At 43.6% G+C, this 24,018-nt stretch overlaps 2 protein-coding genes across 8 annotated transcripts in view; both read left to right on the top strand.

Moving 5' to 3' along the window:
- Positions 1-24,018, top strand: part of LTK (leukocyte receptor tyrosine kinase) — a 154,757-nt gene that overhangs the window by 53,611 nt on the left and 77,128 nt on the right. For 6 of the 7 annotated variants that reach the window (XM_089778486.1, XM_075927151.2, XM_075927149.2 and 3 more), the window contains exons 2-4: positions 12,667-12,780; positions 15,530-15,682; positions 16,794-17,016. In XM_089778486.1, coding sequence (XP_089634612.1) covers positions 12,667-12,780; positions 15,530-15,682; positions 16,794-17,016 — 490 coding nt within the window. Of the gene's footprint in view, positions 1-12,666; positions 12,781-15,529; positions 15,712-16,793; positions 17,017-24,018 lie in introns of those variants that run through there. The other variant, XM_075927154.2, reaches the window with a different exon arrangement.
- On the top strand, positions 19,578-21,358 carry LOC149524332 (uncharacterized). The gene is made up of 2 exons (XM_089778248.1): positions 19,578-20,145; positions 20,492-21,358. Exons 1-2 carry the CDS (start codon positions 19,578-19,580, stop codon positions 20,632-20,634), a joined length of 711 nt encoding a protein of 236 aa, XP_089634374.1. The 3' UTR covers positions 20,635-21,358.

Genomic DNA, 24,018 nt, shown 5'->3' with positions numbered 1-24,018 from the left:
AGTGGCAACTGGAGTGTTAGATTGTGTCCCTGACCATCTTGGTTAACCTCTGATGGACCCATCCTTCATGAACTTATCTAATTCTTTTTTGAAGCCAGTTATACTTTTGGCCTTCACAATATCCCTTGGCAATGAGTTCCACCGATTCTCTATGTGTTGTGTGAAGAAATTTGTCCTTTTTGTTTTAAACCTGACACCTATTAACAGGGCTTGACAAATAATACAATCTACTCTCCTGTAACCCGGAAGAGCCGGGTTTGGGTGATCTGCGCATGTGAAGAACGATCTGCGCATGTGCAGATCGCCGGACAGCGCGGCTGGCGAACAGGGCTCGCCACGGTTCGGCGAGTCCTGCCTATTAATTTCATTAGGTGATACTTAGTTCTTGTGTTATGGGATGAAGTAATTAACACTTTCCTATTCATTTACTCTATATGATTTTTTATTTTATAGACCTGTATCATATCTCTTTCCTCTCCCCAGCCACCTGCCTTTACTCATCTCTGTTCTAAGCTAAACAGTTAGTCTTTTTAATCTCTCCTCAAAAGTAAACTGTTCCATAGCCCTAATCATTGTGTGAGTTGCTTCTGGAACCTTTTCTTAGAAGTTACCATGTTAGCTAACCTTCAATCATCTGGTACAGAGACTGATTTAAGTAACAGGTTACATCCTATAATTAGTCATTCTGGAGCTTCATACTTGACTTCCTTCAGAACTCTTGGGTGAATACTGTCTGGTCCTGCTGCTTTATTACTATTTAATTTATCAATTTGGCCCAAAGCCAATTTTATCGACACTTCAATGTTGCACGGTTCCTCTGATTTTTTTTTTTAACCTAAGAATGACGACTCAGGTGTGGAAATCTGTCACATCTTCTGTAATGAAGAGCAATGCAGGAATTCACTTGTCTTCTTTGCCAGACATGTTTTAAAAATCTCTATTGACTAGTGGCCCCACTGACTCTTTGGCAGGCTTCCTCCTTTTGATGTATTTAAAAGAATTGCTGTTAGTTTTTCCTTAATTGTTTCTGGTCCTGTCTTGTTGTTATTTAACACTTGACATGCCAGAGATTATGCTTCTATTTTCTTCACTAGGATTTGACTTCTAATTTTGAAAGGATGCCTTTCTGCCACTAATGATTTCTTTTACTCGGATGTTTAGCCATGATGGCATTTTTGGACCACTTTGTTTGTTTGTTTTTTTCTTTTTTAAAATATGGACTATACATTTAGTATGAGCCTCTATTATGGTATTTTTAAATAGTCTCTATGCAGTTTGCAGGCATTTAACCTCATAACTGTTCCTTTTAATTTCTGTTTAATTAGCTTGCTTATTTTTGTGTGGTTGCCCTCTTTGAAGTTAAATGCTACTCATGTGGTTTTCTTTGACATTTTCTCCCCTACAAGGATGTTAAATTTAATTACATTACAGTTACTATTACCAAGTGGTTTAACTATTTTCGCCTTCTGGACCAGATACCGTGCTCCACTTAGGCCTAAATTGAGAATGGTCTCTCCCCTTGTGGACTCACGGGCAGGATGCAGTCATAATATTGTGTCAAGAAATTTGATCTTTGCATCCTTTTCTGAGGTGACGTATACCCAATTAGTATGAGGGAAGCAGAAAATAGTGAGAGAACCTTCCTCCCCTCCATATAGCAGTCACTCATTTCATAGACACATGGAAAGAGGGGAGCAGATGGGAGTTGTCTTTGTTATATATTTACTACCATCTTCTTGATGAGACTTTTTTGAAAGAAAATGCCTCGTGCTATCGCAGAAAACTCGTGCCACATTTTCAAAGACTCTGGAGAGTGCAAAAGAGATGTTTCCTCACCTGCAGGCAGTTGACCTAAGTCACTCAACTTCAGCTACGTGAATAACATAGCTGAAGCTGACATAGTTAGGTCTGCAAACCACTGTGGTATCTTCACCTCAGTAAGTCAACAACTGATGCTCTCCCATCAACTCTGCTTGTTCTTTCTGCTTTGGTGGAGTAATGGACTCAACATGAGAGCGCTTCTAAGAGACCATTCCAGACAAAGTGATCCTTGCAGTCATAAACAAAAAGGAGGATTAGGAAGTTAAAGATTGTAATGAACCATAAATCCAGTATCTTTGTTCAGTCCATGATTTTTAGTGTCTAGCAGGATTATGAATTTAAGCTCCCAGCTTTATCTTTTGAAGTTGTTATACAGGGTTCCTTTGAGGAAGAGGACTGATACTCCATCTATGGAGTGATTGCTGTGTGAAAAGTGTTCACAGCTGGTAGGGTATTTTTTCCTGTTATCGTTCTCCTGCGTTAATGCGTTTGAGAGCATAGTGATTGTCTGATTTAACCCACATCGTTTTTATTGAGACTGGATGAGGCATACTGCTTGTGATAGGCATGGATAGGACCTGGGAGTGCTGATCACTGCAACAGTGTAAATATATTTATAGATTTTGCATCTGTTGTTCTAGAAGGGTCTGGTGCCACTTTGAGTTGGAGTACCCTCATCTGTGGGGAGCTTGCTTTTGGTGATGAGGTTGAAGAGCTTAGGGGGTTATTTGAAAGCCAGAAGTGGTCCTCATCTACCACTGATAAAGAAGCTTTATCCACCCAATTATTTAAAAATAGAAATAATGGTCCCTTCCTGTAGGATAAATAACTTGGTGGAGGGTATTCATGCACATGTGCCTTTTGAATGCAAAGACCTTTTTGGAAAAAAAGCCAAGTTGTAGAATGTTAGACAACAGTTCTATGGCCATTCCTGTCTCTGGAGGTGATTCCACAATCTCGATCCAGTGCCTGTAAGGTTGACAATTTCAAGGTTCTAGTAAAATATAGCTTTTGTGGGAGGCCTCTTCTACCACTTAGAACAAAGGAATGGGGATCAGGACTTTAAGATTTTTTTTTCCTACTTCTGCCACAGAGTTACTATGTGACTGAAACATCTGCACACAGGGTGCAGGATTAAATGGATAAGTGCTCTGATCCAATATGTTCCTTAGTGACTTCACCAAGGCCATCTGCAGAGAATCCGTGTCAGGCCTGGGGTGAGAGTGCCTTCCTCTCATGATCGCAGTGTGCTTTGACCACCAGTCACATTTTTCTATGTCATGTTACTAAGATGTGCCCCCCTAGAATCAAGAGGCCAACTGAGGACAGCTGACTCATGTACAGAAGGGAGCATGTAGCACTGTGCTGTAACCATCCTTGGCCCAGAGGCACACTAATCTAGGCTCTCCTCCAATCCACAACACCCGAGAAATCCAGAGACACCTGTTCATGGACCCCAAATGCTGGGAAATATATGGTCAGCCCTTGAAATTAATGGAGGCAGTGTGGCCAAATCTGTTAGCTGGCTTTGAGAATCTCAAGCCAGATTAAGAAAGCACCATGTGAAACTTCCAAGTGCGGGGATCCGTGTTGATTTTCAGGGCTATTTCTGCAACAGAAAGGGCTGGGAACATGTTTTTTGCTAAAATAAAAGCTGATGTTGCTTTGACATTTTCAGCATCTGAGATCTGTGGAGCACACAGCCACAGCGTTTGTGAGCCTTGTCTACCAGCTCTTTAGACTGTACAGACACCAGAAATCAGGCCTTCGTTTTCTGCAGCTAGACACCCTAAATCACAGGGCAACAGGGTGTGGGGTGACATTATATCTGCAACCTTAGTCAGTGCCATCTGGCTATTACAAAAGACGGAAGAATGAATTCAGCGAGAATTTGTCACTGCTCTCTCAGGCAGGGAGGCAAGTCAGTAAAGAACCAAAGAGCTGCCTTGGTGACTTGGAACATAGGTCTTCCTCCTCCCCCCCCTCAAAAACCTAAAGCTGCCTTATCAGAGATGTTCACATCCCCCCTCCCAGAGCATATGCACCTTTATTAAAGACAAATCAGGCCCTTATCTCCCCTTCTACATCCCTGTTTGGTGCTGACACTGAGCTTCTATGAAAGCCCGAGAGAGCTCACACATTTCTTTATCAGCTCCCTAAGGGCCAGTATTTGTAAACTCTGGTGAATGGGAAGTTTTTTCTCATAGCTAAGCTAAGGCTGCCCTTTGATTATCCCTCAGAGCTCTGTTTCAGCTATTGAAAGGAGGTGGGCTGGCTGCCTGATGATGTCACTGATCAAGATGCAGAAACTAGAGATACTGGGGTTGTGGTGCCTGATTTGAAGTGGTTCCCATTATATACAGGGTGTACAGTTTTGTTCAATGATTCTCAGCACCCCCCATATACAAATTGTTCCAACATGTCAACACTGATCTGTTTGACTGAAGTGGTCTTCCTGCAGGTCAAAAGCCAGAGATTGTAAGTTCTGTAAATCTAGCAGTGAACCCCAACCCCTTTCCCATCTTGGGGAGGGGGAGGGGAGAGAGAGAGAGAGAGAGAGTCAGGTATTTAGTCTTGAAGTTAATTCCATCACAAATAAAAGGGAAACTGCTATAAATCTGCAAGTCAGAAAAAAAACATGTTAAATAAAATATACATCTCTCTTAAAATGGAATTTCTTCAAACTACTTGATGGAAAAACAAACCCAGCTGTATACCTGTGCAAATAGAGGGATGTAATTCAATATATCTTGAAGATCCCTATTCATGAGTTAGTTAATGTGAATGAATGGATAAACCATTGAGAGAAATTAATCTCATTTCTGGGGGTGCATCTCTTGGATTTTTATGAAGCTAGGAACTAAAGACAGAGTTGCCTTTCTGTCACAGACTGAATAGGTACCAAAGAGAAACCATGAATGCGGATGTAGTGCGCTGAAGATGTAATGCATTAGGCTCAGTATTCGCCTGCCCCATGACTAAGAAGGTAATGTTCTTCTGTTTATATTCATTAGCCTAAAAACATAAAAAAGCAAATAGAGTATTGGTGAAAGGTGCCATATTAATAGCTCAAGGGGCTGAGACAGAACAGAAATGGTACCAGCGGCAACAGTGCAAATTGCCTCACAGTGTCTAGTAAATATGCTTCATCGTAGGTGTTGAAAGGTAGTTTGTTCCTAATGAACCTCTATTGAGACCACCACCAAGAGTGCCCCCGATATCAAATGTCCACTAGGGGAATGGAATTGATACCACCAGTTTGTATCTCATAGGCCATTAACAACTGTAAGATGGTAACAAATTTCCATTGCTACCAACATGGGGGAAATTGGGATTCTGCTATTTTAAAGGTAATGGAGGACCTCAGACGCATGGAAGAGGAGCAATGTCTGTGTGCGTTCTGGTACATGAAAGTGAATGGTTGTACGTTTTGCTTTGTGTATTCAGTGTCTATATATCTGAATATGTATCTGATACAATGGAAGGGAGGAAAAGGGGACACTGTAAAATGATCCAGTGGAATAGGTTGGTTCTGTGGCTGTTGATCATGCTTGCCCTCCAATAGAAGGAAGGAATATTGCTCAGATGTGCCACCTGACATCATCTGCTAATCTCCTGGAAACCAACAGCCTAAGCAGATACCTTGCTCTGTATCAGCGTAGGGCAAGAAAATGTTTTTACTAAGGGAATAGTGCAGTTAGCAGACTGTGCTCCATGCAATCACATTTTTCTCTTTTCTGTGCCTCTCTCCAGTGATCCTTGGGTACACTTAGCCATTCTGTGTGGATTCATATTAACAATAATTATGTGTCTGAGGGAAGGAGAAGACCAGCTCAGGAATGGGGGTGAGGGATGGGAGAGGCATTATATAATATATCAGTGAGGTTTTTGTCCTAGTTGTCATAGGACTCATAAATCTTGTGGTCTCATAAATTGGTAGGTGGCGCTCTTTCTTTCCTTTTACTCTTTCTGTATTGACAATAAAATATTGCAAAAGACCTTGATTGTATAGATTTGATACATTCTGGAAATGTCAGGGTGGGACAAATGACACATTGCTGTAACTTTGTTGTGTGTAACTTGTAATGTGAACAGGCAGTTCAGAACACAGAATTAAGCACTAAGTTACAAATCAACAAATTCATGGAAAACATGAATTCTAGAATATTAAGGGAATTAATTAGCAAATTCATTGAACTGCTAGCATTTAGTTTTGAAAAGTCATAGACAGCTGAAGAGGTCCCCAAAGAATGGATGAAAGTGAATGTAGTACCAACTTTCAAAACAGGAAAAATGAGTGATTCTGGCCATTTCTGTCTTGCCAGACTATTTTCTATCCCTTGGAAAATATTGTAGCAAATACATTGAGAAATAAATGTTTCTGGACAGATTCTATAGTCTACTAAGTCCACCTAAGTTGTGCAAAGTGATCTTAAAATAGCTAGAGATGGCTAGTGGAGCACTGACCCGCCATCCAGGGGAAACTCCATTAGCAACAAGCTGGCAGAGATGCTTAGCTGCCTGCAGTGTCAGCTGCTGCCCCATTTCTGGAATAAGAGGAGGGAAGGGACAAGAACAGAGTATGGCAAAACAGAGTTCCACTAAGCCCAGTACCCTGAAGATCCATGAGCAGACTCATGTCAGTGGCGTAAAGAATGTTGTAAGTGAGAAATGCTCCCTTGTGGCTCTAAGGGCATGTCTAGACTGCATCTCTCTTTCAAATGAGACACATCGAAATTGCAAATGAAGCTGGGATTTGAATTTCCTGCGTGTCATTTGCATAATGGCAGGTGCGCATTCTTTCGAAAATGGGTATTTCGAAAGTGAAACCACTGTGTAGGCATGATTTTTCGGGGGAGGGAGGGAACCCCTACCTTTTTCAAAAGATCCTGTAAACCTCAATTTTTTAAGTAGTACAGGATCTTTCAAAAAAGGTTTTTTTTTTCCCCAAAAGAACCATGTCTAAACAGCGGTTTTACTTCAAAATACCCGTTTCCGAAAGCACGCAGTTGCCATTATGCAAATGAAGTACCAGAAATTCAAATCCTGGCTTCATTTGCAATTTCGATATGTCTCATTTACATCCCTCTTTCGAAAGTGGGATGTAGTCTAAACATAGCCTAATAGAGCTCAGGCACAATTGAAAACCTGGCCTTTTGTATGTGAAGGGTGATAGAACCATGAGCAATAAGTGGCCGGGGATGATAAAAAAAAAATGTGTTGCCAGGCTAACTTGAATGTTCACATATATATGTATGTATGTAAAACTACAAAATTAGCATGAAAAATTAGCAGGCATGTGGCATGCAGTAAACAGAATGTACTTGGATTTCAACAGAGCATTGAACATGGTATTTCTGTAGTGTAACTGGAAATTTTGTTCAAATTGATTTGGTTAGGAACACTGTCATGTGGACTGAAAACTGAATCAAAGATCCTAAATAAAGCACATCCTAAACATCATTGTGTTGGTTTGGGGAGGCATCCAGTGGAGAACCAGAGAGATCATTGTTAGATCTTATTCAACATCTTCATTAATTATCCCAACAAGGGAAGCAACAGATCATTACTGACATTTATAGAGTAGGAGGAGTTTCTAAGATGGGCGGAGGGCAGAGAGCAGTAAAACATGATGACTGGATGGATCAGAAGCATGGCAGGAAGTAACAAACTAGATTAGTCCTTGCAAAATGCAGACTAATATCATGTGACAGTTTGGGACCCCATAGTCAATTCTCTGACTATGTCTGACTCATTGCTGACTAGCCATTTTGGACACTGGAAGTCCATAAAACTTCTCACAACATTTCTGGTGGCCCTGATTGTGCATCTCAATGAGATCATACAGAGGTTTTCACTGAGAAGTTTGATGGTGATGGGATGCCTAACATAGTGAATGCTAGTGGAAATGGGGTAGGTTTAGAAGTTAAAATAAAAAAAGAACAAGTTAAAAATTACTTAGAAAAGTTAGATGTCTGCAAGTCACCAGGACCGTGATGAAATGCATCCTAGAATACTGAAGGAGATGATAGAGGAGGCATCTTAGCCTTTAGCTATCATCTTTGAAAAGTCATGGAAGTTGGGAGAGATTTCAGAAGATTGAAAAAGGGCAAATATAGTGCCCATCTAAAAAGGGGAATAAGAACAGCAACCCAGGAAACTACAGTCCAGTCAGTTTAATTCTGTGTCAGGTAAGATAATGAAGCAAGTAATTAAGGAATCCATCTACAAACATCTGGAAGAGGATAAGGTGATAGGTAACAGCCAGCCTGGATTTGTAAAGAACAAATCATGTCAAACCAATCAATACGGAAGAGGTGTATTTTAGGATCTGGGCATGTGAGTGAATGTGACAGACATGCCTGAGAATCTTACTTTGTAACAGTCAAACCCTGAAGGAAGTAAATTCTCAGCTGCAGCCATAATTAAGAGAGATCAAGGCAGAAGGTCAACAGCAACAATTCAGCAGCTCAAAGGACACAGAACACAAGCTGGCAGTCTATTCCCCAGGGGTCTTGAGATCTTCCTTGATACAAAGACTTTCTAATTTGGTTTACAATACAAACTTGATCGCTGCAGGCTCGATCTGGGTTTTGATAGTTTTCTCAATATTCCTCCACCTCTTCTCAAAATGAGCCATGACAATCTGCCATCACTGAGTCTCTCATGAGAAATCAGGCTCGATGCAGAAAATTATTTTACACTCGTATGAAGCAACTGACCTGATAGACTTATTGCTATCTCTATTTGGAGTGATCCTGGGCGTGTCTCTCCCAGGTGTCAACGTCAGTGTTGCACTTCTTTAAATTATCCTTTATGAAGACCTTATAACACTTCTGTTGTCCTCCCATGTTACAGTAAAGAGTATCGAGGGGCAGATGACGATTTTGCGGGGCCCAGAGCAGCACAATTTTGCGGGGCCCCCCCTTTGACATGGTGCATGCGCAGGGCTTCTTGAAGCACGGGGCCCGGGGCGGCCGCCCCACTCACCCTGCCCTATATCCGCCCCTGAGAGTATCCTTCTTTCAGCTGAGAAAACAGGACCTGTTTTGGGAGGTGGTGGTCTGGCATCCGAACAATGTGACCAGACCAGAGAAGTTGCTGATGGATGATCATTGTCTTGATACTGGTGTTCTTTGCCTTTTCCAGAACACTGATGTTAGTGCACCTGCCTTCTTATTTGATCTTCAAGATCTTGCAAGGCAGCATTGATTATACCTCTCAAGGACTTTCAATTGATGTCTGTGGGTTGTCCAGGTTTCAGACCCATACAATAGTGTTGGGAGAATGATGACTTGATAGACAAGAAGTTTGGTGTCTGTTTGAATGTCATAATCTTCAAAAACCCTGTGCCATAAACAAGCAAAGGCTGTACTGGCATAACTCAGACGATGCTGGATTTCTACATCAATGTCTGCCCTGGATGAAAGATAACTTCCAAAGTAGAGCAAATGATCAACATTCTTCAGTGCCTCTCTGTTGATTTTAATAGATGGGGCATATGGTACCTCATTTGGAGAGGACTAATGGAGCACTTTGGCCTTCTTGACTTTGAGGGTGAGACCAAGACTTTCATAAGCATCAGCAAACACATTCAAGATAGGTTGAAGATCTTTCTCGGAGTGGGCAAAAACTGCATTGTCATCAGCATACTGAAGTTCCATGACAGATGAGGTGGAAATCTTACTCTTAGCTTTCAGCCTGCTAAGCCTAAACAGCTTTCCATCCATTCTCTAAATGATTTCAACACCAGCTGGAGCTTCCCAGCAATTAGGTAGAAAATGATGGCAATAAAGACCACAAACATGGATGGGGCAATGATATAGCCCTGTTTGACTCCTGTTTGTACTTTGAAAGGTTCACTCTGGGAACCAGTGCTCCTCAAAACAGTCACTTTCATGTTGTCATGAAGCAATTTTAGGACACTGATGTACTTATCAGGAAATCCAATCTTTGAAAGTGCAGTCCAAAAGGTATGGTGATTTACTGAGTCAAAGATTTCAGTTAGATCAATAAAAGCCATGTACAGTGGTCAGTTTTGCTCTCAACACTTTTCTTGCAGCTGCCGTGCAGTGAAGGTCATATCCGCAGTTCCATGACATGGTTGAAAGCCGCTTTTGACTCTAGTAAAATTTCTTCTGACAGGGCAGAAGACAGGTTGCAAGGACCCAAGCCAGAACTTTGCCTGCAACAGCAAGGAGAGAGATTATACAGTCCACTTTATCCTCTTCCTTAAAGAGGCTTACAATTAAGGTGCCCCTCATTTCACTGGGTATCTCCTCCTTTATCCAGATTTTAAGGATTAGCAGGCAAAACTGCCGAATTAACTCTGTTCCACCATCTTTAAAGATTTCAGTGAGGATCCCTTCTGGATCTGCTGCATTGTGGTTCTTCATCGGCTTGATGGCATTGTATACCTCATGCAAATTCGGAGGGTCTCCAAGCTCATCCCTAGAAGGTTATTGGGGAATTTGCTCAAGAACTTCATCTGTGACCAAGGAATTGCAATTAAGATGATTTTCAAAATGTTTTTTCCAGTGAAAATAAATGCCTTCCTTGTCCTTCAGAAGTGTAGTTCCATCCTTAGAGTGAAGGGGATTTATGCCATGACAAGCTGGCCCATAAACAGCCTTAATGGTACTAAAGAAACCACATGTATTATAGATGTCCATGAAATGTTGGAATTCTTGCACTTTCTCAGTAAACCATTTATTCTTGAGTTCTCTGGTTTTATGTTGGACTTCTAAGGCAAAGGCAGCATGTATGGCAATTTATATCATTCTGCCAAGCACAGAATGCCATTCTTTTCTCATTGATGAGTTGCTCGATTTCATCATCATTCTCATCAAACCAGTCCTGATGCTTTCTGTTATGGTAGCCTATAGTTTCCCCAGAGGTATTGATGATTGTGCTTTCAGCTGGGTCCAATGCTCTTCAATTTCTTCCTGATGCTCTGATAGAAGCATTTCTTTCAAGACTGCTTGGAAGTGGTCATGCTTAATGGGGTCCTTCAGATCTTGAATCTTCAGCTTGCACCTGATCTGCTGCTTTTGCAGCCTCCATTTGTGGGCTATCTTAAATTTCATTGTGAATCAAATGAGGCGATGATCAGTCCAGCAGTCATCAGTGCTTGTCATTGCTCTTGTGAGACGTAAGTCACTGAGATCTCGAGCATGAACTATGCCATAGTTGAGAATATGCCAGTGCTTTGAACGTGAGTATCTCCAAGATATTTTGAACTTGTCTTTTTGTCAAGAAAGGGTGTTCATGATGATAAGTTCATGTTCAGCACACTTCGTCAGGAGCAGGATTCCATTTGAGTTGCTTTTGCCAGCTCCTTCTTTCCTGATTGTTCCTTTACACAGGTCTGAGTCTTGTTCAGTGAGTGCATTGAAATCCCCCAGAGGAATGATCTTATCTTCTTTAGGGGTCTCTGATAAAATGGTTTTTTAATAAAATGGTAAGGCTTTGCTATAAAGAACAAGCTCGTAGGATGCCTTTCTGAGCAGCCAGTAGGCATCAATGAGCAGCTTATGACACACTGATTGAGGATCACCAAAAACTAACAGGTAACTATTGTGAGCACCTGTGGGCCAACAATGGATGCTGATGAGGATATAAATGAAGATTTCTACTCTCAGTCAAAATGTGTTGTACTATGGACTGCAAAGCACTTCCTGGTGGATGATGGAGACAAAGGGTCATTTCTAGTGTGACAATAATTTGATCCGGTAGAACACCTCTTCTGAAAAGTGATCATTTTTACCAGGTAGTTCTTGTAATTTCCTCTAAAGTGTGGGTGAATGGAGGTTATTCAGGGTACAGAATAATTCCTTCGACACTTTCTAAGACTTGATCTTTTCACCAAAATTACCAAAGCCTATCCCAAAAATCTGCTTAAAATTTGATGTCCATAAAACATGCAATCCTAGCAATGAGTGAAAGACAGAGTCATTACTGAAGTGGATAGATATTATATAAGGGAATTACTAATATGAATAAATATAACACCATTTTCATTAGAGAAAGGAGAGCACCAGCACCTAGGACATAAGTAAAAACCAGCATCTGGAAAGTACAGGCACATCGTTTGCTTTTGGTTCCTGTGAAAAAGCTCAGCCTTTGTGAAAGGCAATAAAGACTCCTTGGATTTGTACAGTGGCATAAAGGTTTTATCAGCATGAGTTTAGAAAGGCCATTGCTCGTGCCTGAGTAACTCATGCCTGAGTAACTCATAAAATCTTTATAACATGTAGGCCACATATATGAGTAAAACTATTTTATAACGTTTTAGAACACTGGGTCTCAGACTGTGAACTGTAAAGCATTCACTCATAATTGGTGACTGCTGATGGGTCAGATGGCGTTGCCTTCACCTCCTCATTTCCAACCACTTCTAAAATTATGCAATTCTCCTGTGTGTAGAAACACACCCACAAGATCCGTAAGCAGATACATGGCTACACTCTACAGAGGGTATCATTGGAAGAGTATATTGCTGTTGCATGGGCATTTTGGGGATATATTGTTATAGTGAGTGCATCTCTGGAGGGTGTGTTTGCAGTAAGAAGGATAAAGCTGGGCAGAATATATATGTAATAAAATGGCATCATTAGGTGAATTATGTTGCTAACGTGCGTGTATCTCTGGGAGCCATGCTGCATAATGAGGACATTGTTGGAGGAGCATTATATTACAACCATAGAATGTGGGACAATTTTGGTGCAAAATACTGCACTAACATGTGTTATGCTGGTGGATGTTTTATTGTAATGTAATAGGAGCCTTAAGAATTTTAATCCATTTTAAACATTAAACATTCCCCTCTTTATTGTTTTGTTACAGTTGCTGTGTCCTGCTCTGGATTATATGAGAAGAGCCCTTCTTTATTGAGTCCCCCTCTCAGGCTGTCGACAGGCAAAAATGTGATAGTGTCATCTGATCAATCTCCCAATCCAGGTACTACAACTCCTGTCCTTTTAGTCCTTCCTATCTCTTAAGCAGGACCCATGCAGAACAGAGATGAGTTTCCTTCCTTGATAATCTGAAGCCTTCCATCTCGAGGTGTGTGTCTCGTTGTCAGAAAGGCAATGCTCCTGGCTTTCATAGGATAGATGGAATGGACTCAAACATGCTAAGGTAGCCTTAAGAGACTTTCTCCATGAGATGGGGCGTTGTGGGGAGAGGGAGAATCCTAACAAAAACATTTTCTTCATCAGACTGAAAAAAAATCAGTGCTGAATATGGGGAGTTCCTGAAGCAAATGCTAATTAATGAAGCTGTTTCCTCAGCAACTAAATAAACCCTATGGCAGTAATACAAAGTGAAGTTATTTTCAAAGGAAATTTTCTCCAATAGTCTGCAAAAAAACCAACAGGACTGAGCAGGTAGCTGCAAGGAAGATAGGATGAACTGGACTTCCTGTAGTAGTTGAACGAGTGCCCAGGTTTGTGAAGGGCTCAGAAAATGAGCCCACCACTGCTAGAAAGGTAGATAACTCCCTGAAGTTATCTCCCTGAAGTGTTGTGTCCGTGTTGGCTGGAATCCTAGGGTGTGTGTTTCTTCATAGCAATTCCATGGCAACTGAAATTTCCTTTTGTGGTGACTGGGGCAATTTTTCAGTATTTCTCCTTCTATTTTAAATTGTTTTCCTTCGGGCTTTTTGCATATGTTCCTTGTGCATTCAGTAGTTCTTGGGACCATTCCAGGATGTGAAATGCCTACAAGAAAGTGAAAAATTAGCTGCCATTCCCTCCCCATTGTACCAAATCCCTATGTCATGGAAAGCAAGTGAGAGGAGGACAGTGGAGAAACACTCTTGTCATGAGGTCCCTCACAGAAGATAAGCAGTATTTGGCAATTATAGAGAAAACTGGACTTCTTCTGCCTGAAAAGGAACCATATTTTTATTCCTATAACATTACAATAATTCATCTTTGGCTTATTCACTCTCCTTTCCTACCCTGCAGTATGTAACACACACACAGAGAAATATTTCACTAGTGCATCCTTTCAACAAAATTCACATCCAGCTGGTTGTCCACCAAAAAAAGATTTGAATTGGGTGTGTCATAATTAATAAAACATTCATCGATTGTATATATCAAAAACAGCTTTGCATTTTTTTTAAATCAGTAAACTTGTTCCCTGCTTGCATAAGTCACTTGCCATATGAATTTCTTTCAAAGAAGATAGTTTGCTTACCTTACCTGTATATAAGTTTGCTTAACAAAGCTATGGATAGAGGGACATGGTTGGCAAATATCAACAAACAAAGCTGATAATCCTATACATTAATCAAGATACCTCTTCTTTTGGCTGGTAAGGGGGGAAAAAAGAGAAATTGTTATTTCTCTTTTTAGTCATTGGGGGTGTGTCTAGACTACAGGGTTTTGTTGACAAAACCATTACACCCCATCTCAAAAAGGGTATAATGGGGTGTAATGGAATTGGAAAAGATTTAGAGAAAGGCAGCAAAACTGATCAAAGGGCATTGGTGGCCTCCATATGAGGAGGAGCTAAACACATTAGACCTGTAAGTTAGAAGATGTTCACATTAAGGTACCAAACCAACTTGAATTTTACCCTGCTCTTTGTTGCCCACCCTCCACATACTATCCATAAGACTAGCCCTGTTACTTCCCCAACCTTAATTTTCTCCCCAGGGACTGCTACCTATTGTCTTTCTTTCCTAGGACTGGGTCACTCACTGGGAAATAGAGTATAGGGTGCTATTCACATTTGCAAGGCCTGAATATTGTCAAAAACAAATGGGCAATAGATCCTCAATGGTATTTAGGCACCTACGGTCCATTGATTTAAATGAATTAGAAGCCAACAAAACTTTGAGGATCAGTCTATTTAGATTCACAAAGAGAAGGTTAAGCAGTGACTTGATTACATTCTATAAATACCTTCATGGGGAACAAATATTTTATAACAAATTTTTCAGTCTAGTAGAGGAAGGTATAACACAGGGCTTCTCAACATGCGGCCCATTTGTTTGCAGCCCACGGGTGGGAGCCAAAACAAAAAAGTAGCCAATATAATGGTCTTCCGTTGATATGTGTTTTAGTAGTTAAATTCCTGGACTGTCATTGCTCATTAAAAGTGCTGTCATGTGGGTGGAAATTGGGTAAATATTGCATTTTATTAATATCAGCAGAACTAACTTAAATTGGCCCTGTATGTTGTGTAGTCTTCCCTTAATCTTTGTATTCATGCCAGCCAGTGTGAAAGAAGCTATTTACATATTTGCATGTATAGGCAACCACACTTAAGTTGTGTCCTTCGGCATGTGCTGAGAGCCCCCGGGGCTTCCAAAGTTGAGTAGCCCTGGTATAACATGATCCAATGGCTAGAAGAATAAGCTACACAAATTCAGACCAGAAATAAGGCATACATTTTTAACAGTGAAAGTAATCAACCGTTGGAATAATTTACTGTAGGTCAAGTGGATTCTCCATTATTTGCCATTTTTAAATTAAGGTAGTTTTTCTATGATATGTCCTAGGAACTACTTCAGGGACGTTCTCTGGCCTGTGTCATACAAGAGATCAGACTATAAGGTCATAATAGTTACCTATGGCCTTAGAATGTATGAATGAACCTATGAATTTCGATCTGCTCATTAACATCCTGGATTGACATCTTCCCTGGGGCCAGGTGGGACACCAATGGAAATTTATGTTTCTATTTCTCATCCCAGAAACTTTTTGTATCTATGGGTCCATCTGCTCCTGGGTAACGTCTATGGACACCTCTGGAAAACCAGACTGGGTACTGTCTTCAGTGAGTTCCTTGGTGTTTCAGCAGCAGCATCAACTTCAGGAGAACAGTTCATCCAGAGAAGACATAGAAGGTAGACAAACTTCCAGTTCATTCCCAAAGGTATACACATATCCACACACAGATGTCTCTGACCATCCTTCCTTGTCCTTCTCAGAAAGCTCCATAGACTATACCTCTTTACATGAAGCCATTATGAAATCCCATTCTACACTCTAGAGAACACATTGCTAAGAATCATGTGTATATTAAAAAGGCTTTGATTTTTCCATATATTTATCAAACATTAACTTTAGCATATTGCGTAGGTGTAAGGAATATTTATTGTGTGGCAGCATTGTTCATACTGCTATGTACAGTGTGAAACTTGATACATATTGAACACTGCCTATTTTTATCCAATCCACATATTGTAACATTTGAAATGCAAAGGCAACACTCTCAAAGAACCACTGTTGTTGGCAAGTCACTTTTGCCATCAGCAATGCACAATGTAGCTACTTCATAGGTAGCTTCTTCCAGATCCTGAGAAAGATGGGGAACTTCAATGCCTGGTGTAACCAATAGGTTTTGAAGACGCCCAAGTGTGCAGTACTTCAAGCTCCTTTCAGCTAACTTTACCTTTAATGGGAATTGAAGATGCTCACCTTTCAGTGATGGGTCCCAGATATTCATCACACCTTGGGATTTGGCTCATAATCTTTATGTTCTTACAGTCTAGTCCTGTTCCCATTGAAATGAAGTTGACTTCAGGCTCTTAGTGAATTAGCTTTGTTTCTACAAGAGTCAAAGGAAGCTACTTTTAACTACAGAGGGTGAGATTCCCAGGAAATGAATTGACAAGACTAAGCTGACTCCTTATATTTGTGTACTCACTTGTGTTTTATGTTATGTTTCTAACCAGTGTTTTATCTGTTGTCTCCACCCTTCTTTTTCCTTCTCTGTCTCCCCTGGGTTTCTTTTCTTCTTTCTTCCCTTCTTCTCTGTTCTCTCTCTTGATCTGTTCTCTACTTATTTTTTGCTGTTTTAACTTAATTCTTCTTTCACCTCTTTTTATGCTCTTCACTTTTTTTTGTCTTGTCTTCTCTTCTTCTTTCTCATCACTGCTTTTTTCAACCCCTCTTTCCTCGTTTCCTCTTTTTTTTATGTCTTCTCCCCTTCTACTCTTCTCTTCTTTCCTTCAGGGGACATTCTCCTCCTGAACACCAGCAGGTTCTTGGATAGATGTGAGTTCAGTCTGCATAGCCCCATTCTACCATGGAGCTTGGAGTCTTGCCTGCTGGAGATGGCCATATTTTCACAGGGCACTGCTCCTCCTCTCCAGGGATTTACAGCTGAAGTGCGACATGTGGAGACAAGCCAGAACATAAACATCTCTCTGAAAGCTGGGCAAGAGGAGAACACTTGGTAAGTTCTGCTACCTGTAGCTATTTAAATGTTGCCTGGTGGGCAGTTCCTATATGGCATTCCTAGTAAAGTCTGCACCTCTTCTATCTCCCTGAGGTCACTGGTTCTGTGCTGGCCAACCCTGGGGACTGAATGGGGAACCTCCATAGCTAACATTGTGAGTCTCCACAGTTTGATCTAAAGAGCTAGCCTCCATAGCTACTGGCTGTAACAGACCCTCATCCTCTGGGGATAAGACACAGATGAAGATGCATAACAGACACTTGACCAATGGGTTACACTTACTCCCAAGCCTTCAGTAGGGTAACAATGACCCGATTTCATTTGATTCACTTACTATTGCTGAGATTATAGTCCTAAAATCTACTGAGTACTTAATGCTTCCTCAGCAATGGGCCGATTTCCCTGAGCAATGCCATGGGTTATCCTGGTCTCAAGGAGTATGTTGCATATGGTTTGCTGTAGTTTTAACTATTATAAACAATCTTTCCCCCCCTTGCCACCAGTATCTGCATGAAGAGGATTGTTCATTCACACTCCCTGGCAGAGCATGCAGTTTGATACCAGGTAGCACACTCCTGAGCCACTGTTGATGTGGGTGAACTTTTGGCAAAGGGAGTATTACCCAAAAAAGTCCTCCTTAGTTAAAGGAAATGCATCCATACTTACCTCATTGGCCCCTCCACAGCAGTTGATACCATCAGTCATCACCACCAAGAAACTGCTAGGGTGAATAGAAATGCCCAGAAATGCCTCAGGTCCTTTCCCATAGAGCAAGTGTGGTGGAGACACTGTTTGTTCACCTCCAAAATGCTCATTCTCCCACACGGTTCAGGCCTCTTCCCCAAATGATTGAACATCTACAGAGCCACTAACCAGCTCTCCAACATACACAGGCTCTGTGTGTGTTGTGAGAATCATCTGGTAACTGTTTAGGCCAGCTTTCTGGCCCCTTCACAATGCTAGAGGATTCAACAGGGCCTGTACTGAAGTGAAGCATCTGGCCCCTAATCCTTTGACCATAAATGACATTTTCTATATAAGCTTAGAACATAAGAACAGCCATACTGGGTTAAACCAATGGTCCATCCAGCCCAGTCTCCTATCTGCTGATAGTGACCAATACCAGGTGCCGCAGAGGGAGGGAACACAACAGGTGTAATCCTCAAGTGATCCTTCCCCTTTCACCCACCTCCAGAGAAACAGAGGCTAGGGACACCATTCCTACCCATCCTGGCAATGAATCTAACTTCCATGAATCTATCTGCTCTTTTTTTGAACCCTGTTAAAGTTCTAGCCTTTACCACATCCTCTGGCAAGGAGTTCCAGAGGTTGACTGTGCGCTAAGTGAGAAAACCTTCCTTTTGTTGTTTTAAACCTGCTGCCTATTAATTTCATTTGGTGACTCGTGGTTCTTATATTGTGGGATTAAGCAAATAATTTTCCTTATTCACTTTTTCCACACCAGTCATGATTTTATAGACCTCTATCATATCCCCATTAGTCTCCTCTTTTCTAAGCTGAAAAATTCAAGTCTTTTTAATCTCTCTTCATATGGGACCCATTCCAAACCCCTAATCATTTTTGTTGCCCTTTTCTGATCTTTTCCAATGCCAATATATCTTTTTTGTGAGGCGGCGATCACATCTATACTCAGTATTCAAGATGTGGGCATACAGGGGCATTAAGATATTGTCTGTCTTATACTCTATCCCTTTTTAAATTATTCCTAACATTCTATTTGCTTTTTTGACTTCCACTGCACACTGAGTGGATGTTTTCAGAGAACTATCCACAATGACTCCAAGATCTCTCTGAGTAGTTGTAGCTAAATTAGTCCCCATTGTATTATATGTATAGTTGGGCTTATTTTTTCCAATGTGCATTACTTTACATTTATCAACATTACATTTCATTTGCCATTTTGTTGCCCAATCACTTAGTTTGGTGAGATCTTTTTGAAGCTCTTCACAGTTTGTTTTGGTCTTCACTATCTTGAGTAGTTTTGTACCATCTGCAAAAGAAATCTTTCTTTTCCAAGGCTACTCCTGTCTGAGATGCTTCCCTGGACAGAGTAGCTAGGCATAAGACTAGAGCCAGAGTTACAAAGTTCCATTACCAGTGTTGATCCAGACTTTTCCAGAGTTCAGAGACATTTGCTTTTAGTCTATTTGTAATGCTCTAAGGCTGTGTCCAGACTCAAGGGTTTTTTCAAAAAAAGTAGCCTTTTTTCGAAAAAACTTCACCTGCGTCTAGACTGCAGCCGTGTTCTTTCGAAATTAAATCGAAAGAACGTGGCTTTTCTTTCGATGGCGGTAAACCTCATTGCACGAGGAAGAACGCCTTTTTCGATGGAGATCCGTCGAAAATAAGTGAGTGTGGACGCGGGGAGGCCATTTTTTTGAAAATAATGGCCTCCAGGAAGAAGCCCTGGTGGACAATCTGGGGCATGCCTTGCATGTCTCTGGTTCCTGTCCGCAGCCATTTCTTAAAGGGACAGGCACCCTCACAACCACTTGTGGCAGCAAAGCAGCCAGAGCACACGGCTGGTTAAGTGCAGCATGTCCCAGCCCCAAGACCCTCCTGGCCCTTCTAGAGATCCTTCTGACCCAACCAGGGGCTCCAAACACCGGGCACCGTCATGGTCTGGGCCAGAGCTCAAGACCCTTCTCGAGCTCTGGGGAGAGGAGGAGGCCTTACAAGCCCTAAAAAGCAGGCGGCAAAATGCGGACATTTATGGCTGCATGGCAGAGGCCCTGGCCCAGAAAGGACACTACCCCCACATCCAGGACCAGGTGCGCTCCAAAGTTAAGGAGCTGCGCCAAGGATATGTGAAGGCCAGGGAGGATAGCTCCCATTCTGGGGCAGCCCCCCACTCCTGCCCCTATTATACTGAGCTGGACCAGATCCTGGGTGGTGGTGGTGAAGCACACACACTACGGCGTCTCGTGCAGTCAGGCTTGGCGGACCCTGTGGTGGACGCACCAGCGCAGGACCCAGAGCAGTCTGGAGACGGGGACATGGTGCCAGAGGTGGACAGTGAGGAGACGGCGACCCTCACCCTGGAGCCAGTCACACAGACCCCAGAGGCCTCCCAGGTGTCATCTGACGCCAGAGATGAAGCAGCAGGTGAGTGCAGTGAGGTTGTGTAACACCCGGGGGAGGGGGGAGGTAGGTGGGTGCACTGTGGGTGATGCACAAGGGAAACCTGTAATGCTCAGGCTGATGCCCAGGTCACACACGGTGTTACCTTCAGAATGTCTGATTCCCCTGTCTCAAGGAGAGGGCATGCCCTTTTGGACAGCTGTTGCACACATGACTGATTGTGATAGAAATGTAGCCGTGTTACTCTAATCTGAGGAAGTGGGTCTGGGCCACGAAAACTCATCCCCTAATAAACCATCCTGTTAGTATTTTAAGTGCTACATAGTCCAATTTTTTATGACTGATTGTGTCTTCCTCTTTTCCTCCACAGCCGGACCAGCTGTGCAAGAGAGCCGCAGCACCCCAGCCCCACCTCCATCTCGGGGACATGGGAGCCGCAGACACAGGCGTGTGTATGCGGACATCCTGAGGCAGCATGTGGAGGCCGTGCAGGAGCTCAACACCATCCTGTGAGAGAGGGCGGAGGCAGAGGATCGGTGGCATGACAGGTTGATGGAGGAGCTGGTCCAGCAGCGCACGTCCCTGAGTGTCACTCTCAGGGAGGTCTGCAGCTTGCCTGCTCCTGTGCCTGGTCCTGCTCCTCCCGCACCCCATGACCCCGCCCCACCAAACCCCCCTTCCACAGAAGCATCCCTTTCCCCCTTGGACCTCCCTCTCCCCCAGCCTCCCCAGTTCCCCAGCCCCTCTCTCCCCCTGGCCCTCCTCTCTCCCAGGCCTCCCAGTCCCAAGAGCACCTACCCGCTGTTATCCAGCCAACCGACAGGCGCACCACCCGATCCCATGGCCATGGTGGACCCCGAACACGAGGCCCAAGCCAGGAGACTGAGATCAGGCAAGCACCGTGCAACCTGATCCCCTTCCCCCCTCCAGGTTTCAAGTCCCCTTCCCCCCTCCAGGTTTCAAGCACCCCCATCACCCCAGTTAAATGACAAGGAATGTGTTAAACAAAATGTTTATTGTACATAGTTTGGCATGAAAGTATATTTTCTGCATCAAAAACGAACAAGAGCTTTTTTATGTTTGCAACAGTTATACTATTTTCCAGTGAGTGATATTTAAAAAAAAAAACAGAACTTATTCTTTTGAGACAAACCCTGGTGTTTATTATTTCTCCAAACAGGGTCAGGAGATGGGTTGTGGAGGGAAGCTTCTATTGGGCCAGGGCCCAGTCCCCAGGCAGAAGCCCCTCAGTAGAGTCAGTGGCCTCCAATTGAGAATTGCTCCCGAAGGCCCTTGGGAGGCCCTACGGGAGCAATTGCAGACTGGTGAGCCTGGCGGATAGCAGTTGTCCGGGGCTGGGCAACGTGCCTCTCCTGACCATCAGCACCTGTACCCGACCCTGGTAGGAAGGCCTCCCCTTTCCTCTCCACCAGGTTATGGAGAATGCACCACGCGGCCACCGCCTCAGGGATGTTGCGCTCCCCCATGTCTAGCCGTGTGAGCAAGCACCGGAATCTCCCTTTTAAACGTCCGAACGCACATTCCACCTGGTTGCGAGCCCGGTTAAGGTGAGCATTAAACTGCTCCTTGCTCGCATCCAGGTGGCCCGTGTAGGGCTTCATCAGCCACGGCATCAGGGGGTAGGCGGCATCAGCCACTATGCACACCGGCATGTTCACATCTCCAACTGCAAAGTCGTGATGCGGGAAAAATGTTCCTGCCTGAAGCCTCCGGTAGAGGTACGAGTTCCTGAAGATGTGGGCATCATGTGCCCGCCCTGACCACCCAACACAAATGTCAGAAAACTGGCCATGATGGTCGACCAGGGCCTGGAGGACCATAGAAAAGTAGCCCTTTCTGTTAATGAATTGGGCTGCTCGATGGGGCAGTGCACGGATTGGAATGTGTGTCCCATCGAGCACTCCTCCACAATTCGGGAAGCCAAGGGCAGCAAAGCCGGCCATGACTCTGTCCAGATTTGTTAGACAGACGAGCCTTTTCAGCAGCTCCGAATTGATGGCCCTCACCACCTGCAGAAAGAGACAGACAACAAAATGTTAGAAGGGGTGCCTTATCTCTTAGGAGGAGAACCCACCACCCACCTTCCCTCTCAAACACCCCGGGAATCCCCTCCTCAGAACTCCCCCCCCAACAATTCAGGGTGAGTGGAGGAGCTCCCTCCCACTCACACTCCACTTTGCCCTCCCTGACAGTCTCCCTTCCCCTCACCCCAAACTGTGACTGTCCCCAGACAATGACTTACGTCCATCAGGATGGATCCAACAGTAGACCTGCCCACTCCAAATTGGTGTCCCATGGAACGGTAGCTGTTGGGGGTTGCCAGCTTCCAGAGGGCAATGGCGACCCTCTTTTCCATGGGGATAGCAGACTACAGGTGGGTGTCTTGACATTGCAGAGCAGGGGCGAGCCAGGTACGCAACTCCTGGAAAGTGGTCTTTCGCATCCGGAAGTTGCGTAGCCACTCTTGGTCATCCCAGAGCTCCATCACGAGCCAGTCCCACCAGTCAGAGCTGGTGTCAAGCCTCCAAACACGACTGTCCACAAAGAAGTTTGGAGACAAAGGCAGTTGGGCTGCATGACGGACGATCCCTTCGTACCTCTGGTCTGGGTCCAGATGGGGAAGTAGCCTCATGACTGTGTCATGCAGATGCAGCAACATTTGCAGTATGATGGCGTGGGGCCATCGCCTGCCCTGGGGCAGCTCTGGCTCCATGCCAAAAAAACGGGTCTAAAACAAAAAAACCTCCAAACAAAAAACCTGCTGGGGTGTCCCAGGAAGCTGAGCACTCCAAACCAGCACTGCAATGCCTTGCTTACCTCCTAGAGGGACAGCAAAGGTAGCTGCAGAAGCAGAGCAATGGGTGTTCAGGGGCATCCCTTTAACCACGCGTCTCTGCAAAGGGCAGGCAGCAGCACCCAGAAGGAAATGCTGCCCCCATGCCCTGGCAGAAGCGGTTCCGGGTGGCTTTTAATTTCGAAAGGGCATCCAGCAGTCAGGATGCTTTTTTTCGAAAAAACGGATCGATTTTCCAATCTGCGTATTGTAGTCTAGATGCACTTTTTCGAAAGAGGCTTTTTCGAAAGATACTTTCGAAAATGCCTCTTTCGAAAGAGGCTTGCAGTCTAGACATAGCCTAAGTGGGGTAGAAGAGGTAGAGAGTCACCAGACCTTAGCTTTGATGTTACTTATTTTGATCTTTCCTGTGGTTGCTTTTTCATTCCTCGAGGTGTCAGGATGCATATGAGATGGTAGCCAAGAGGGTGCTTTGAAGTGCAAGGGGGGACTGAGTTCTAACAGAGAAGAGAGAGAGGAACCCACTTGGCTGTTAATTTGCAGTCTTCCTTGTGCTTGCTATCCTTTCCTCCTGCCTGCCTTTGAGTGGCATAGGTTCAGAACACTGCAAATTCTTTGTTTATATTGCCTGATTGGGCCCCATAGGGAATTCCACCAACAGATCCTTGGTTTTGTTTTCCTTGAATTCCCTGGCACCACCTTTTGTAGCTGTAGAGATACCAAGCCAAGACTCCTGTTCTGGTAAGCCAAACACAGCAACGTTTGATTTAAAAATTTAATTCTTAACCCTCAAATCCTTTCCTCTCCTTTTTTCAATTCTTGCTCTCTTGCTTCTTAAGCAGGCCCTTCCCCCTCCAGTCTAGCAGGGAAAACCTACCCTTTTGATGACATTCTTCAGGCCCATACTCACGAATTTCTGTGGAGGGGGGTGTAAGCTGTGGGAGGGGCTGGTGACTGCCCTGCGGCCCAGCACTGCCCCCAGCCTTGCTCCTGCGGGTGGGGAGCCATAGGGGGAAAATTAGTCCCAGTCTTCCCCTGGCCAGCCAGAGCACGAGGAAGGGAGGCTGGGGCAACGCGCCACT

Source organism: Pelodiscus sinensis, chromosome 5, assembly GCF_052426305.1.
Source record: "Pelodiscus sinensis isolate ZL-2025 chromosome 5, ASM5242630v1, whole genome shotgun sequence".
NCBI lineage: Eukaryota > Metazoa > Chordata > Testudines > Trionychidae > Pelodiscus > Pelodiscus sinensis.
Note: the sequence above shows the minus strand (reverse complement) of the source record. Positions and strands in the feature narration are given on the sequence as shown.

Excerpts from the sequence above, each read along its gene's own strand:
- LOC149524332 (XM_089778248.1), top strand. The coding sequence starts at position 19,578 with ATGTCCCAGCCCCAAGACCCTCCTGGCCCTTCTAGAGATCCTTCTGAC. Across the intron at positions 20,146-20,491 it reads CGCCAGAGATGAAGCAGCAG|CCGGACCAGCTGTGCAAGAG; the intron begins GTGAGTGCAGTG and ends TTTCCTCCACAG.